The sequence below is a fragment of the Sycon ciliatum genome, chromosome 8 (genome assembly GCF_964019385.1).
Source record: "Sycon ciliatum chromosome 8, ocSycCili1.1, whole genome shotgun sequence".
NCBI lineage: Eukaryota > Metazoa > Porifera > Calcarea > Leucosolenida > Sycettidae > Sycon > Sycon ciliatum.
The window spans coordinates 5685673-5700047 of NC_088650.1; the positions used below are offsets into that span (position 1 = coordinate 5685673).

General features: G+C 46.8%; 1 protein-coding gene across 1 annotated transcript in view; it reads left to right on the plus strand.

Moving 5' to 3' along the window:
- Window positions 1–13823, plus strand: part of LOC135822927 (connector enhancer of kinase suppressor of ras 2-like) — a 29795-nt gene extending 15972 nt beyond the window's left edge. Inside the window, exons 13-25 of the mRNA XM_065335766.1 lie at window positions 486–522; window positions 1467–1507; window positions 2394–2436; window positions 2746–2768; window positions 3065–3239; window positions 3872–3885; window positions 4390–4456; window positions 4996–5061; window positions 8777–8853; window positions 9808–9881; window positions 10415–10524; window positions 10718–10759; window positions 12524–13823. Coding sequence (XP_065191838.1) covers window positions 486–522; window positions 1467–1507; window positions 2394–2436; window positions 2746–2768; window positions 3065–3239; window positions 3872–3885; window positions 4390–4456; window positions 4996–5061; window positions 8777–8853; window positions 9808–9881; window positions 10415–10524; window positions 10718–10759; window positions 12524–12555 — 801 coding nt within the window. The 3' untranslated portion in view covers window positions 12556–13823. The remainder of the gene's footprint in view (window positions 1–485; window positions 523–1466; window positions 1508–2393; window positions 2437–2745; window positions 2769–3064; window positions 3240–3871; window positions 3886–4389; window positions 4457–4995; window positions 5062–8776; window positions 8854–9807; window positions 9882–10414; window positions 10525–10717; window positions 10760–12523) is intronic.
- The last annotated feature ends 552 nt before the right edge of the window (window positions 13824–14375 follow it).

Sequence of the window (14375 nt, forward strand, 5' to 3'; positions counted from 1 at the left end):
AACCTCGGCAGTGGAAAGTGTATTTTTTATAGGGGGGGCAGAGCTCACTGACGTGTCAGTTTGAGCACTCTGGCAAGGTACGTTCGGGCCTGATTGGAAATTTTTATTTCCATTGCTATCAGGTTCGGCCTCATTTTCTCTGTGCTGCGCTGATGAGTTCAAAAAGAACGAAACAGCATGCTGTCCGCAGATTGAGTATAGGGGGGGTACTAAGTCATTGGGGAGAACTAACTTACGGGGAAATACGGTAATGCAACTCCTACATAGGGACTTGTACGAATCATGGCATGTATTACAACTTGATTAGGAACCTTCGGGACCGAACATATGCGTCCTCAGTAAGTTAGGGGTGTCCTGAACATAGGTTTAAGAATCGAGAGATGTCCACTAAACGGAGGTTTTACGGTATCATGATTTAGTATACGTTGATGGACTAGTTTTAAAGCCACCTACATGACATGTACATGTGTTGTTCTCTTGATCAGAATGAAGAACCATCAAAACAGAAGGCTGCCAAGAAAAGTAAGTTTTCCTATCGTACGTGTCTGATATGGTTTCCTTGTCTGCTCAGTGTCAACCGCAGAGTACTGAAATATTGTATTTATTCCCGTAGCTATGCAGAAGACGTTACTTCAGTAACGTCTGGCGCTAGCCAGGGTCCACACAGCTTTAATTTGGTATTTGTGTGTTTGTTTGTTTGTTTGTTTGTGTCACGCCTGGCGCTATCCGTATCTAACGGCAAAAAAGCATAGGATGTTATAAATTTTTCAATTCTCCTATTTTTTTCAGGCATATCCTGGGATTCGAACCCGCACTATCGCCCTACATGCATTCCCCCATACACTTCGCATTCATACCCATTCTTCCAAGTTGCTTCGCGTTATTATCTTGCGTTTGAAAGCCCTATTTGAATATTGCGGGCAGCTGTATGTGGCCAGCTGTGTTTGATGGTACGGTACGGGAGACGGTGTCGTATTACCCTCGATCGTACCTGTCCCGTACCTATCCCCTACCGTACCGTGCCATCAAAGACGGCTGGCCACAATGCATATTCAAATAGGGCTTTCAAATGCAAGATCACAATGTGAAACAACTTGGAAGAATAAGTATGTATGCGAAGTGTATTGGGGGATGCATGCAGGGCGCGCGATAGTGCGGGTTCGAATCCCAGGTTATGTCTTAAAAAAAAAGAATTTTTAAAGAATTTATAACATCCCTATGCTTTTTTTTGTCTAGGTCATCAAGGCAAAAACGCATAGCGTAGGGCCCTGAGCTTCCAAGCTCTCTCGCTCGTGCTACTTGAAGTAGAACTGACTTTGAACATTTGACAGACTTGAAGCTTGGTACGCGTGCATTCGTGCAGGCAGGCGGACACGTGTGTGCGTGTGTGTGTGTGTGTGTGTGGGCGAGCGAGTGTGTTTGTTTGATTCATTGTGCATAACCGCTTTATGTTTTTGTGTCCTCAGACAAATGGGCAGTGCTGAGTGCCAAGATCCGTTCGAAACGAGTGAGTTGAGTAGTCATTGGAATACATGATTGATACCGTATTTTTCCGGTTATAAGTCGACCTTTTACGACTGAGAATAGCAGGAGAAAAGGTGGGGGTCGACTTACAACCGGGATTCGACTTATAACCGGGAATTATCGGTATCTTCCAAAAAAGACCTGCTCTGAATACACGAGTGCACCATGTGTATGCATTTTTGCCAAGTTTGTTTGCCTTTTTCAAGGATTGGGATGTTTCAGAATCCAATGAGGAGTGTTTATGTGATTTGTTCATGTGTTAGTAGCAGGGAGCGGTTAGCAGTGCTTCGTTGAGCAAACACTTTAAAAACATAATTAAGACTTCCGGATACGGGGGTCGACCTATAACCGGGGTCGACTTATAACCGGTAAAATACGGTACCTGCCATAGGCACTCCATTGTGTGTCATATGCTGAGTTTTTTTAGAGTGTTGCCATGATTGGTGATCTGGGGTCGGTAGAATTCATACACAATTACTTTTCTGGCATTTTTCACATCTCTCTCTCTCTCCCTCCCTCCCTCCCTCCCTCTCTCTCTCTCTCTCTCTCTCTCTCTCTCTCTCTCTCTCTCTCTCTCTCTCTCTCTCTCTCTCTCTCTCTCTCTCTCTCTCTCTCTCTCTCTCTCTCTCTCTCTCTCTCTCTCTCTCCCTCTCTCTCTGCGCCTGTAATAGTAGGAGCGTTAAAGGGCTGTTGTTGCTTGGCCGATCCATGTTTCTTGAACTTCTCCCTCGATCTTGTGGGCAGTAATTTGATATCACTTTTTTCTCTAAACACTGAGGGGAGGATAAACAGTTGCTTCTCAGATTCCACTGTCTCGCGAATATCCGCCAGCTACTGTTTATGTGTGAATCTTGTCCGTCTGTGTGTAGGTGGTGGAATCTAGCTTGTCAATGCAAGGAATCGGAAGAGCTGGTGAGTTGTCTTGTTTGCCCTGTCTTTCATAGCATGTTGCACTGCTTGTGTTTTGCTGTGGGTCAGAAGCACCACGCAACACTGAGATGTGTGTGAAGCCATGTTTGGTGCTCAACTCTGCATTGAGGCCCCAGCAGGGAGTGGAGGGGGGGGGGGGGGGGGACTAAGAACTGTAGTGTGTGGTGACATTGTTGTGTATTCGTTGACTGTAAAGGTGACTTTAAAATTAATCTGCAACTGTGTTTCTTGACGGCTTACTTTCCATGTCGTTTTGTATGTGGTGTGGCTGTTTGCTTTGTTTGTGTTTAGATCTTGAAAAGAAGGACTCGAATGTAAGTAGAAGTTGCCTGACTGACTTATTTGTCTGCGGAGAGCATGGGTGAGCTCTGTATGAGTACTGGCAGCATATGTGTGGGTGAGCTCTGTGGGTGTATTGACGTTATGCCGTGAATAAGTGTGTATTTTACTTACAGATTCTTCCGGTGGTCGTATAAGTGAGTTTCTCTGGGATTTTTTGTATGTGTGTGTGTGTGTGCACCTGTGTGTGTGTGTGGGTGTGCGTGTGTGTATGTGTGTGCGCGTGTGTGTGTATGTTTGCACGTGTACACACACGTGTATGTACTTACAGCCACGCTCGGCCACTAGCAGTTCTGAGTATGCGTTGGACTCGCCGGTTACCGTCAAATCTAGACGAAGCTTTAGCTCATCGGCAGACCCATCGGCTCCCAAAGATGCATGCGAAAGCGAGTCGGACGTCCTTGGGACTTGCGAGGGGTTTAAAACAGATCGCGCAGCCCAAAGAGGTGAGTTTTGAAGTTAGTAGTGTGGAATTGAAGACTTTTAGAATACCGGTCAAGGATTGTATATCAATAAAGTATTTGGGGAAACCCCTTTAGATGCTTATGAATTGACCTTTGACAGTTTGTTGTTTGTTTTCAGAAAGGACATTGTGTAGAGACTATGAACCTCTTGACATAATGGACGATGTATGTAGCTACTTTTGTCGAAATAAACCGGAATGAATAGATTCGAGCTATTGCGTCTCTATCACATGACCACACAGGGTAGCTATGCTGTTTGCAACTCCACTCAACCCCTACACCTATGGGTCACATGATGTCGGCCATGTTGATTCTACTGTCCACATGCCATGATCACTTTCTGCACAAATTTAGTCAAATGACAAAATTGATTATGTGAAACCACTCTATTCCACTGGATTTGGATAGCTCATGTTACTTGCCGCAGCGCGTGTGGAGTGTGTACGAGAATGTGTTTTGTGCCATTAACTCTCTCTCTCTCTCTCTCTCTCTCTCTCTCTCTCTCTCTCTCTCTCTCTCACGCTCGCTCTCTTTCGTATCTTCATTTGCTTGGTTTTCGTCACCACCGTTTCTCTGCGGGCTTCCTTGCTGGCGCTGTTGTCTTCGTGCTGCAGACAGCCTGAAAAAGGTATGAGCAATGAATAACGTGTCTCCAGTTGTTAATGCATAGCATTTTCATAGTCCTGGGGTGTAGTCTGAAGATTAAAAAAAACAGTTAGTTTATGAATCAATGTGTCCAGCATATGCTGCTGGACTCTCACATCGCGACTTGTTGCAGGCTCAGTCTCATGCCGACTTGTTGCACAGGGGGCAGTGCCGCCACCGGCTTAGTCACATACTGAATACATACTGTACCTTGATTGGTGGGCAAGAACACCAGTGCTGTGCGGGGTCATGCTGACTGCAGCCATTCTATCTTACATCACAATGTGATGCTGACTGCAGCCATTCTACCTTCCATCACAATGCGCTTACATACCAACCTAGTCGTTATTCTCTTGTTTGTTGGGTCCACTGTGTTAGAACCGTAATGTGGTGTCTGGTGACTGTATGGCATCTGTGAAAACCCTTGAAATGACCCTGGAAATCCCCTGAAATTGTGTGTTTATGTTATGCTACGAACCCTGTTTAGAAACGCTCTTCACACGCCATGATTGCTTCTGGCCTGTCACGTATGCTGGACAAGGAGACCACAGTCGGTATGTACAAGTGCTAATGTCCAGTCGGAAACGAAACTTTGTGTTTTCTGCTTAAGAAATTCTGTATTTCTGCATACCACTCTGCGCGTAGGTTCATAGGGCGCCGTTTGCGGGTGGTCCGACTGTCCCTGGTTGTGGAAGTCATTGTGAATAGTTCTCCTATGCTGAATGGATTGTGTGGAGTAGTCTCCGAGAAGCAGGCTTGTTGCAACGTCATTGGAAACTCAGGGAGTATCTGCTGTGTGTATCGAAAATCTCGCTTTGGGGCATACATCTGTTGTCCTTTTGACCTCTACGGGTCAACCCAACGACTCATCATTGCATGTACGTCTGTAGAGGTGTACCGGTGTGTGTGTGTGTGTGTGTGTGTGTGTGCGTGCGTGCGTGCGTGCGTGTGTGTGTGTTTGCTGTGCACACTTTTATCTGTGTGTGTGTGTGTGTGTGTGTTGGGGGGGGGGGGGGGGGGGGGTGTTCGATGATACGGTGCATGTACTTTGGTATGATAGAAGTCAATTGATTGTTTCGTGTTTGTGCTGCAGGAGACTGCGATGTACCAGCACCCAGCCTCACTGATCCGGAATGTAAAGGATGGATGACCAAACAGGGTACGCACTACACAGCTACACACACTTACATACCAGTGCATAACAGTGCATGTACAGTGCTGGATAATGAAATCCAACCTAGATAGTATAGCAGTCCCGGGACTGCACATTCCAAGCACCGTAAGCAGTGGGCAGTGCAGCGTGCCACGGCTCTGGGGTTGGATTTCATATGCTACCACCACTGTAGTAGTTGTATGGTTGTAGTCTTTCTCTGCTGCTTGGCCCAAAGGAGTTGCCGAATGTCAACTTCTGTCAGTCTGGCTCATGTACGTCACTGGCACCGGTTGTCACTCCGTGTTAAGGGCCGTCCATGATTAAGCCACACTTTGTTTTTTCTATGTTTCTCGTCGGCGAATTTTAACAAAAGGTACGCGGGCGGGCGGAAAAAAAACAAAAGCCAAGGAAAAAACAAGAAAAATTTCTACTGAAAACTGTATACATTTTACAGTGCACATGTATATGCGTGATTCATACAAGACACTGCGTATACCATGTATACAGTACTACATTGTACAATCATGTACATGTAGTCCCATACATGATTGCACTACATTATCACATCAACCCACGAATATCAGGCAAACTGCAACAATGTCAATGAGAGCATAAAGTTTGATTACGAGATGGCGAAGAGAACATACATTTATCTGCTATCGCATCAACAAACGTTTCCCACTCGTCATTAATTTTTGGTTTTGTTACTTCAACGTTCTTGTGTCCGCTTATCAAACTCTTGTCTCCATGCTGCTCATCTTTTCCTTGCCATGCGTCTATTGCTTGGATTTTCTGCCTACGACATCGTCCCACAGACGCCAGTTGCCGCGGAACTCGTCCGACTTACTGTTCCTGGGACCCACGAGGCTCAGCTCAGCCAGTGAACGACTGAAAGCTTTGTCATGACAGCCTTCATCGCAGAGAACGGACGAGGAGCGCTCCTTTGCTGCATGCTATGGTGCAAACGTTTAGAATTATTGATTGACGCATCTAGCTGCTGCAGCATGTGCAGCGTACACACATGTACACATGTACGTAGTATGAACTCTTTTTTTCTTCCGAAATTTCTGAAAACCTACGCGGGCGATGACGAGAAACATAGAAAAAACAAAGTGTGGCCTTATCAATCTTTTACACAAATTGAAAAAAGTTGGGTGGGTGGGTCGAGGAGAGTTTCGTTATGAAAAATATTGGTAGTTGAAACATCAATGCATTTTAGCTGTCAAGTCAACATATTTTTCGTTCAAGGGGGGGGGGGGGTGGTGGAGGGTCATAATTAACTTACCGTATTTTCTCTCATAAGAGCCCGGGGTTCTTATTTTTTCGTTGACCCCGTTACCCGTGCTACTATTGGAGACCGGGCTATTCTTTTTTCAATGCTGATATCCTGGATATATCGATACAATGTCACAGTGCCATATTACAGCACATAAAAATTCAGCCAAAAAATGTGTGTTATCTCAATAGATATACACTGTAGCAGTAGCACAGCATTGATTAAATTTATAAGAAATTGAAATACCAATCGATGAAAACAATGATACCGATATTGTTTTTGGTACTGGTACCGGTATGTCATTACCAAAACACCACTAGAGAGCAAATTCAGACTGCCGGATCCATCACTCGTCCAACTCTGACTCATCCGTCTCACTGTTACTGCTGCCGCCACTGTTGTCACCACTGCCATTGCCATCTGCAGCCACTTCAATCTCCATTACAACACCATCTTCCTCATCATGGCACTCTTGTGGCACTGCTGGTGGTGGCTGAATGGGTGCCGTGTCGGTGGACTTAGCCTTGAGAGCGGCTAAGCCTTCTGGAATGGGCCTGTGTGGTTTTAAGCAGTGTATGAGGTCATCCTCGCTGTCATCTGCTTTGTTGGTAATGCCACAGGACTTGAAAGAGCGAGCAATAAGGTCAGTACTCGGGCCATGCCACGCATCCACCACCCTTGTTGTACTCCTTGGTCCCTGTCGCCAGCCATTCTTCGTAAGAGTGACGAATAGCTGCCTTAAAAGGCTGGTTCCAGCTGACGTCTGGAGCTTGCACATACTTCGTACATCGTCCAGGAACAACTGCCTGCTGGATGCCAAGTTGCTTGAGCATGGCCTTGGTGTCCTCTGAAATATGACAGCGGAACGAATCCCAGACCAACAACCTCTTGCTGAAAGCCAGTGGGCCAAGGCAAGATCGCAGGAAATCAGCTGTAAGGGCATTGTCCATCCAGACCTTGCCTGCCCACACCAGGATCAGCTGGCCCCTAAACTTGTCCACTATCGCCTGCACTGGCCTCTTCCTTGGCAGCAACACAAACGGTTTGCATTTACCACCATTCGCACGAACGCACAACATCACTGTGATGTGAAGGTTTTCATGGCCCAGCGAACGGACAGTTACATCCTTTACGCCAATCGATTAGATGCACCGTTTCCCCACAGGGTCTAGCCAAACCGCCGTCTCGTCGCATGCAAACACGTTTGAATGCTGGTAGCGATGCTTCTCCATTTCCTGGCGAATATACAGAACGAAATCAATAATCTCCGGGGCATAGTCAGAGGGAGGCTTTTGGCAGGTGGTTGTTGTAGCGCGGAGTGAGAACCTATGTCGCTTTAGAAACTTCTCCATCCAGCCCAAACTGGCAGAGAAGTCGCCGCCGTTGCTGCACTCCTTGGCGATGCGCTGCGCTTGCAGGCGAATTGCTCGCCGAGAAACAAATGCCTGTTCTCCCTCCGCTCCAAAATCCAATCCCAGACGCGATCATTCACGGTCGATTAGATCAATTTTCGCCCACCGCCTACGAGTCTTTGCCGTTTGGATCCTCTTGTTCCAGCAGCAGAAGCGGCCACGATCGTTTCTTTCTGGCGTATCCAGTTCTGAACCTGCTTTCGATCGACGTTGAATTTGTTTAGCAGCTGCGCTATTTGAAACAGTTTCAGCAAACTTCACAACTTCGAGCTTCCTCTTCAGCGTGTACGCTTTCTTCTTCTTACAGGTATTGGCACCAACACAACTCTCCACTCTGGGTGGCGACTCATCTCCACACAACCCCCCTGACTAAACTACAGTACAGAGAAAAGGAAAAGGAAAGCTTGCGCTGACGATACTCTGACCTATGGTAGTATTTAGTATTTATTCATATTTCTCTAGGGCAGTCCCCACAGACCTATGGTCTCCTTACGGAGTACCCTAGCCAATCTAGGATTGCGATACGAAATTGACTTGAAGCAGCAAGGCGGACCGATGCGGAACTGAGTTCCAGCGGTCGGCGGCTAGATAAGAAAGAGAGGAATAACCAAATCGATAGGAGGCTCGTGGCAGTACAAGTCCAAGCCTATGATATGAAAAGTAGAACGAACCCTGTAGAACTAGCACCTAGCAAGTCACGGCAAGTGCACCGAAACGATTGCGATCGTACTACAGGTCTGCATTGCGCTATGTGCTTCAGTACTACAGAACTACACTCTCTAAATCATTCTAATAGTGACCCGCTCCACTATTAGAGACTGCGCACTGCAGTACTACAAGACGGAAGTCTCTAATAGTGACCCGCGCTACTATTAGAGACTGCGCTATTATTAGAGACCTGCACTATTATTAGAGAAAATACGGTATAAAGTGGATGCGGTACCATATTTCTCCAGCATTGTTTAAAAGTCTTCTGTTTCCCATGCGTGTGTATGTTGGAATGCATTTGCGTAATGTCTTGCTCGTGCTGTAGGCAATGTCAAGAAGAATTGGAAGCGGCGGTGGTTCATCCTGAAAAACCTCTGTCTCTACTATTATCGTACTCCTACGGTGAGTTGTAATACTTGAAATTCTTTGGTTTGAGGAAGGTGATATGGGAGAAGCCGAAGAAAATCTATTCTTCCGTCACGAGGATCCAAAGCAGGTACTCCTACTTTGGCCATAGGCCAGTCATGCTCCACAACCACCAATCTACGTGTATGGTGCTGGCTGTGATGCGGAATGGGCTGATGGACTGCTGTCCTCGCTATACTCGCACACTACACACCAGGCAGGCACAGTGGGTTGGTCAAAGACCATGATTGAGATACGAGAGGTACCGGGTTCAAGTCCTGCCTGGGAGCGGTTTTTCCAGCCGTGCTGCTACCCACAGTCAACTGGGAACTTGTGGCCAGGCACACGGGGTACATGGATGCAGCTAATGGGGTCGTTTTCGGCACTTGTACCAGTGGTTGTGAGACATATCCACTCACCCCCACCGTTAGGCGCTGCATCTGCCGCTAGGGTTTACCGGGTGTTCGCGGCCGTCTTGAATTCCCTTCGGGAATGGACACGATAATTTACTTTTTTTACACGCAAACGCTAGTACTCATGGAGCCCCAACATATACCTGAGCAATGGATGCAGCTAATGGGGTCGTTTTCGGCACTTGTACCAGTGGTTGTGAGACGTATCCACTCACCCCCACCGTTAGGCGCTGCATCTGCCGCTAGGGTTTACCGGGTGTTCGCGGCCGTCTTGAATTCCCTTCGGGAATGGACACGATAATTTACTTTTTTTACACGCAAACGCTAGTGCTCATGGAGCCCCAACATATACCTGAGCAATTGTCTCCCTCCTTTTTGGGATTATTTTTCTTCTGCTTTATACAGTTATTTTCCGTAGTATTCTGGCGTTCAATTGTTTCTATGTCCGCATGTCCGTGGCATGCACAAAATCCATCAGTATCCTGGCCAGCTGTTTATGTATGTATTGTTTCTCCTATGACTGTGTTTGCAAGTGCAGGATCAGCAAGCACTCAATGTCATACCACTGCCCAGCTACATGATTGAACTGGCGCCGGACATCAAGAAGAGTTTGTAAGTGTGTGTGTGTGTGTGTGTGTGTGTGTGTGTGTGTGTGTGTGTGTGTGTGTGTGTGTGTGTGTGTGTGTGTGTGTGTGTGTGTGTGTGTTTCTCCATCCAATGTTGTTCTCACCCCCATAACGTATGCAATATTCAGCTGCCTGGTCATTGTCAAAGACGTGAGGGTTTCCTTCTCGTTTCTCCTTGCACATGGGTCCACGGAGAAATTGCTACAAATTGCCCTCCTTCGTGTACACTGCAGCATCCTAGCTGATCACCTTTGCTGTCTTTTATGATATCGATTCATGTTTTGGGTATTGCTCTCGGCCGGATTGGCTCGCAATCAATCTGGCGCCGTTTGCATAGGCTTTCCATGTGTTCTTTTTTTCTCGCTGCCTCATTACGTTCACCGTGTGTGTGTGTGTACGTGTGTGTGCGTGTGTCTGTGTGTGTGTGTGAGTGTGTGTGCGTGCGTGTGTGTGTGTGCGTGTGTGTGTGTGTGCACGTGTGCATGTGTACGTGTGTGCACCCGCACTCCCCCCGAATAGTGCGCTACGCCTGCACCACAGCAACGCCAGGACGTTCCTGTTCTACTGCGATACGTTTGAGGAGATGATCATGTGGATGGATGCACTGCGCGTGGCCTGCGGGGGACAATGTAAGTCCAGAACAGAGCTCCGTAGGGTCAAGCCTAGGTGCGTGTTATACTCCGGCAAATACAGTATGCCTCGACTCTAGAATCCCTTTCCTCCTGAATCAGCTTGTTTGGTGTGTATGATATTACTATCTGTCCTGGTGCCTGCACCCAATCATTGTTATGTTTTATTGATGTGTTCTGGTTTCATGTGCAGTGAAAACTGTGGAACAGTCTGGATCTGAACTTTCAATTAAAGGTATGCCCGTGGTCTTGTCCTACTATTGTTCCCCTATTCTGCTTCGGTCACGAGATTCCGTTAATGAGAGTGACAAGAAAACGTTCTGGAACCGAAACTTTGCTAGTTGTTTGTGGCATAAGGGGCCGTGAATAATCATCGATCTTTTTCACCGTCGGAAACAGAAAACGTTTTTTTAGTAGGTGGTGGGTCGAGGAGAGTTTCGTTTATTAAAAAGGATAGCTGAAGAATGTCTTGATCAGCAGTTGATGCTGAAGCAGACTAGGACTGGCCTGCAGTTGAAGCGTATGTGGCTGGCCAGCAGAAAACAAACTCTCCAATCCAGTCTACCTTGCGATCCCAAGTATTCAACCGCTCTTCCTGCAGTAAAATCTTCGGCTGATGGTCCAGTCTCTTTGCGAGAGCAGGCACATGAAAACGTGACAAATTTCATGCAACGAACTACACCTACGAAACCACTGTATAGTGACGGGGTGCGGTCAAGTACTACATTTTTGCGGAACACAAAAGTTTGGACGAAATCACAAAGTCCGGTGCAATTTTGCACGCAGTGTGAGCACAAATTATCAAGTTACCCACAGAGGCACAAGCTTTCCGCCTCTCCGACCTTTCAAAGAGTCTTGTGTGTTTGCGTGGCCAATTTTTGGTAGGAAATTTGATTGCGCAATGCTGCGCTATCCTGTCACCGAGTACAGACATGCATGCTGGCGGTGCGCTTTCTCGATGTCAACCATCCCCCGAGACAGCAGGTTGAATGCAATCTGGACCAAGCGCAAACTCACCGTGTTTTAAAACACTCCGGTCAAGCGACGATGCATGCACGCTGTGATTTGAAAAATCTCCTGTAAAAAAATCACGATTCGCATCAGACTCAGTAAGACTGAGTTCTCAGCATTCGCAGGAACACCACCACACTCTAGGATCAAGGTACTTGTATTCTTTCCCTGCCAAGCCTTGATCCGGGGTACTGGCCACGTCATGGTGAACGCAAACTCGCAATGCACTCACCTGCATGCTCAGGTTCAGCACTGAATTTATTATATTGTCACTCCACATTGACGGATTTTCACGGTCTATGGCTTGGTTGGAAAGATCTGGATCCAACAAAGACACCAAGATAGTTTCCAGCTCAAAAGACAAGCCAGGAAGACTGCTAAGTTCTCTCCAAGTCCCCCTACCATGCCTCTAAATTGCAAAACAATAACATCTCGCATTTTCTATCGTCTCCTTACTCACTCTCAAAGGATTTTCACGATTCAAACTGCAAAAGAAAGCTGAGATTCAAGCGCTTCCTTTGATACCCAATACGCATGTGTTGCTCTCAAGGGAAATCCCCTGCATGCACGAAGTGACGAGCAAAAGGTTTGAGTCGATCGCCGGCAGGTGAACTTTAAAATTTCCTGCTGTTCACACCGCCGGCGCTCAGGGATACATTGGCCTATCACGAAGATCGTTGCATTACTGGAAAGCTGAGTCCAATACCTTTCCAGCGATGCATCATTCGTGAGAATCCCTTGCCGTTTGAGTGAGTTACGAAAGTTTGAACACTCGTCTATATGCCGTGATGTGTAGTGTACTGTACCGTACACTTTGGGTGCGTCGCGTATACTCGTCGCTGGCCATCCAGGGTGCATTCTGAGCGTTGCGTATACACGACGCTGGCGTGCAAAGGGTTAAATTAAACTGTTGTCCATGACCACATGTATTGCCTATGTGCTCATGACCGCATTCATGTTCTTTTCATGACTGCTTTGTCATTTGCAGAATCACTGCTCACGGAATCCTCCAAACTCTAACCTGACTACGGCAGCGATGCACACATCTCCCTCTACATTCAGTTCGCTCTCCGACGTGTTGGTTTCATCCTCCAACATCACCAGCAGACGTGACTGTGTGACTGTTTCGTCATGCCATGCCACACTAATGCTTGCAGTCCGCGCTGTGGACAATGTGTGAACGATGCACACTACACCGTGTGACATTCACCCGTGTAGGCATATACTCTTCCAGTCGCCATCCTGATGAACTTCTCAAGATAACTTCTAGGGCACACGCCTACTAGCACCCGTATGTCGTCGTTGAGGACTGTGTACTTGTGCGACAGGGCAACCCTGTCACTGTCTTTATCATCATGTTAACATTGTGTGCTCACCATTGTGTGAAGCATCTTTTCAGCTGTGCCTTGTGTGTGGGTGTGTGTGTGTGTAACTGTGTGTGTGGGTGTGTGTGTGTGTGTGTGTTTCGTATGTTACGACCCGCCAGTAGTGTTTGTGTGCTTGTGTTTCTAGCATCTTTCTTTCGTCCCTGCCATTCGCCTTGAGCAGCCATGCCCAGTCTTGAGCGGTGCAGCAGATGTTCTAGTTGAATCGTCACTATCTTGGACTTTATGTTGACTTGACTTGAGATGACATGTCTGTTGGTTGCAGTACCTCGCTTGCTGTGTTATTGTGTATAGTTCTTGCCTCTGTGACTATCCAACATGCTCTAACTAATACAGAGACTGTACTGAAACCTGTCTTTGGACACCTTCATGTGCCAAGCAAGTGCTGCTACAACCAGCGAATGAATATGAACAACTGCATCAGTCCTACCACGCGTCTGAGTTACAGAATGCTGCCACCACCCTATCCTATCATTTATCTTATTTATTTGCCCACACGATCTTTTTTTGGTCAATTCATATGCACGCCAAATGCCACGATATCTTGTGCTTCTGTATGTGTGTGGGGGGGGGGGGGAGGTGATGTGTGTGCACTCGCTCACGCCCTCCACTGTACTGCCACTGGGTTCTCTTCTTACTACGGATACTGCGCTGGGCTAGTAGCTTGTCTGCACTCTTTTTTTGTGATACTACAGCTGTTTCCCTATCTTGCTGTGATGAGCACCGTCTTTGCGCTGCATTGAGTGTGAGCGTGTTTGACTTAGGGCACATTTCTCCTATTGTTTCTTAGATCAAAAAATATTGCTCACCAGACAATCCTATAAACTCACTAGACATTCTGTTTCGCTGCAATCCTCTTTGTGATCTCTTCTGGTGTCAAGTGTGTATTGTATTGAACTTCAACCTTTTGACGCCCGTCGCCGGAGGCAATGGTAGCGATGCTACAGCAGAAGCCATAGCAACTTGTGCTGGTATTGCACCATTCAACAGCTTACAAGGCTGAAGAATTGGCTGCCACTGTTCAGCCTGGTCTACGCCACACAGCTATTTGAACTTAAACCTCGCACTATACTTGTGAAACCGAAAACTTCAGTGGAACAGGTCAAAACAGGGTGAAGGTGAAGAGATGACTAAAAGCAAGGAGTAGTACAATACCGATATTCTACTACTCCCTCCCTGACTAAAAGTAAGAGTACATAACCCCGTGGGGGCTTCTCTTGCTAAAACATAATGAAAACATCAATAGCGTTTCCGGACACTTTCACGAGGATTAGCGCCAAACAACTGAAGAGAACTTTTCCTTCTGAAGTGAATACACAGTTCAGGGGACAACTAACTTTGTTACTTACGAATAATACAATGTACATTCCTCCAAAACAGACACATGTAATACAGATCAGCCACGGACCAAAACTGAAAACACAATGATCTCTGTACAAATCACGAAAATACCAC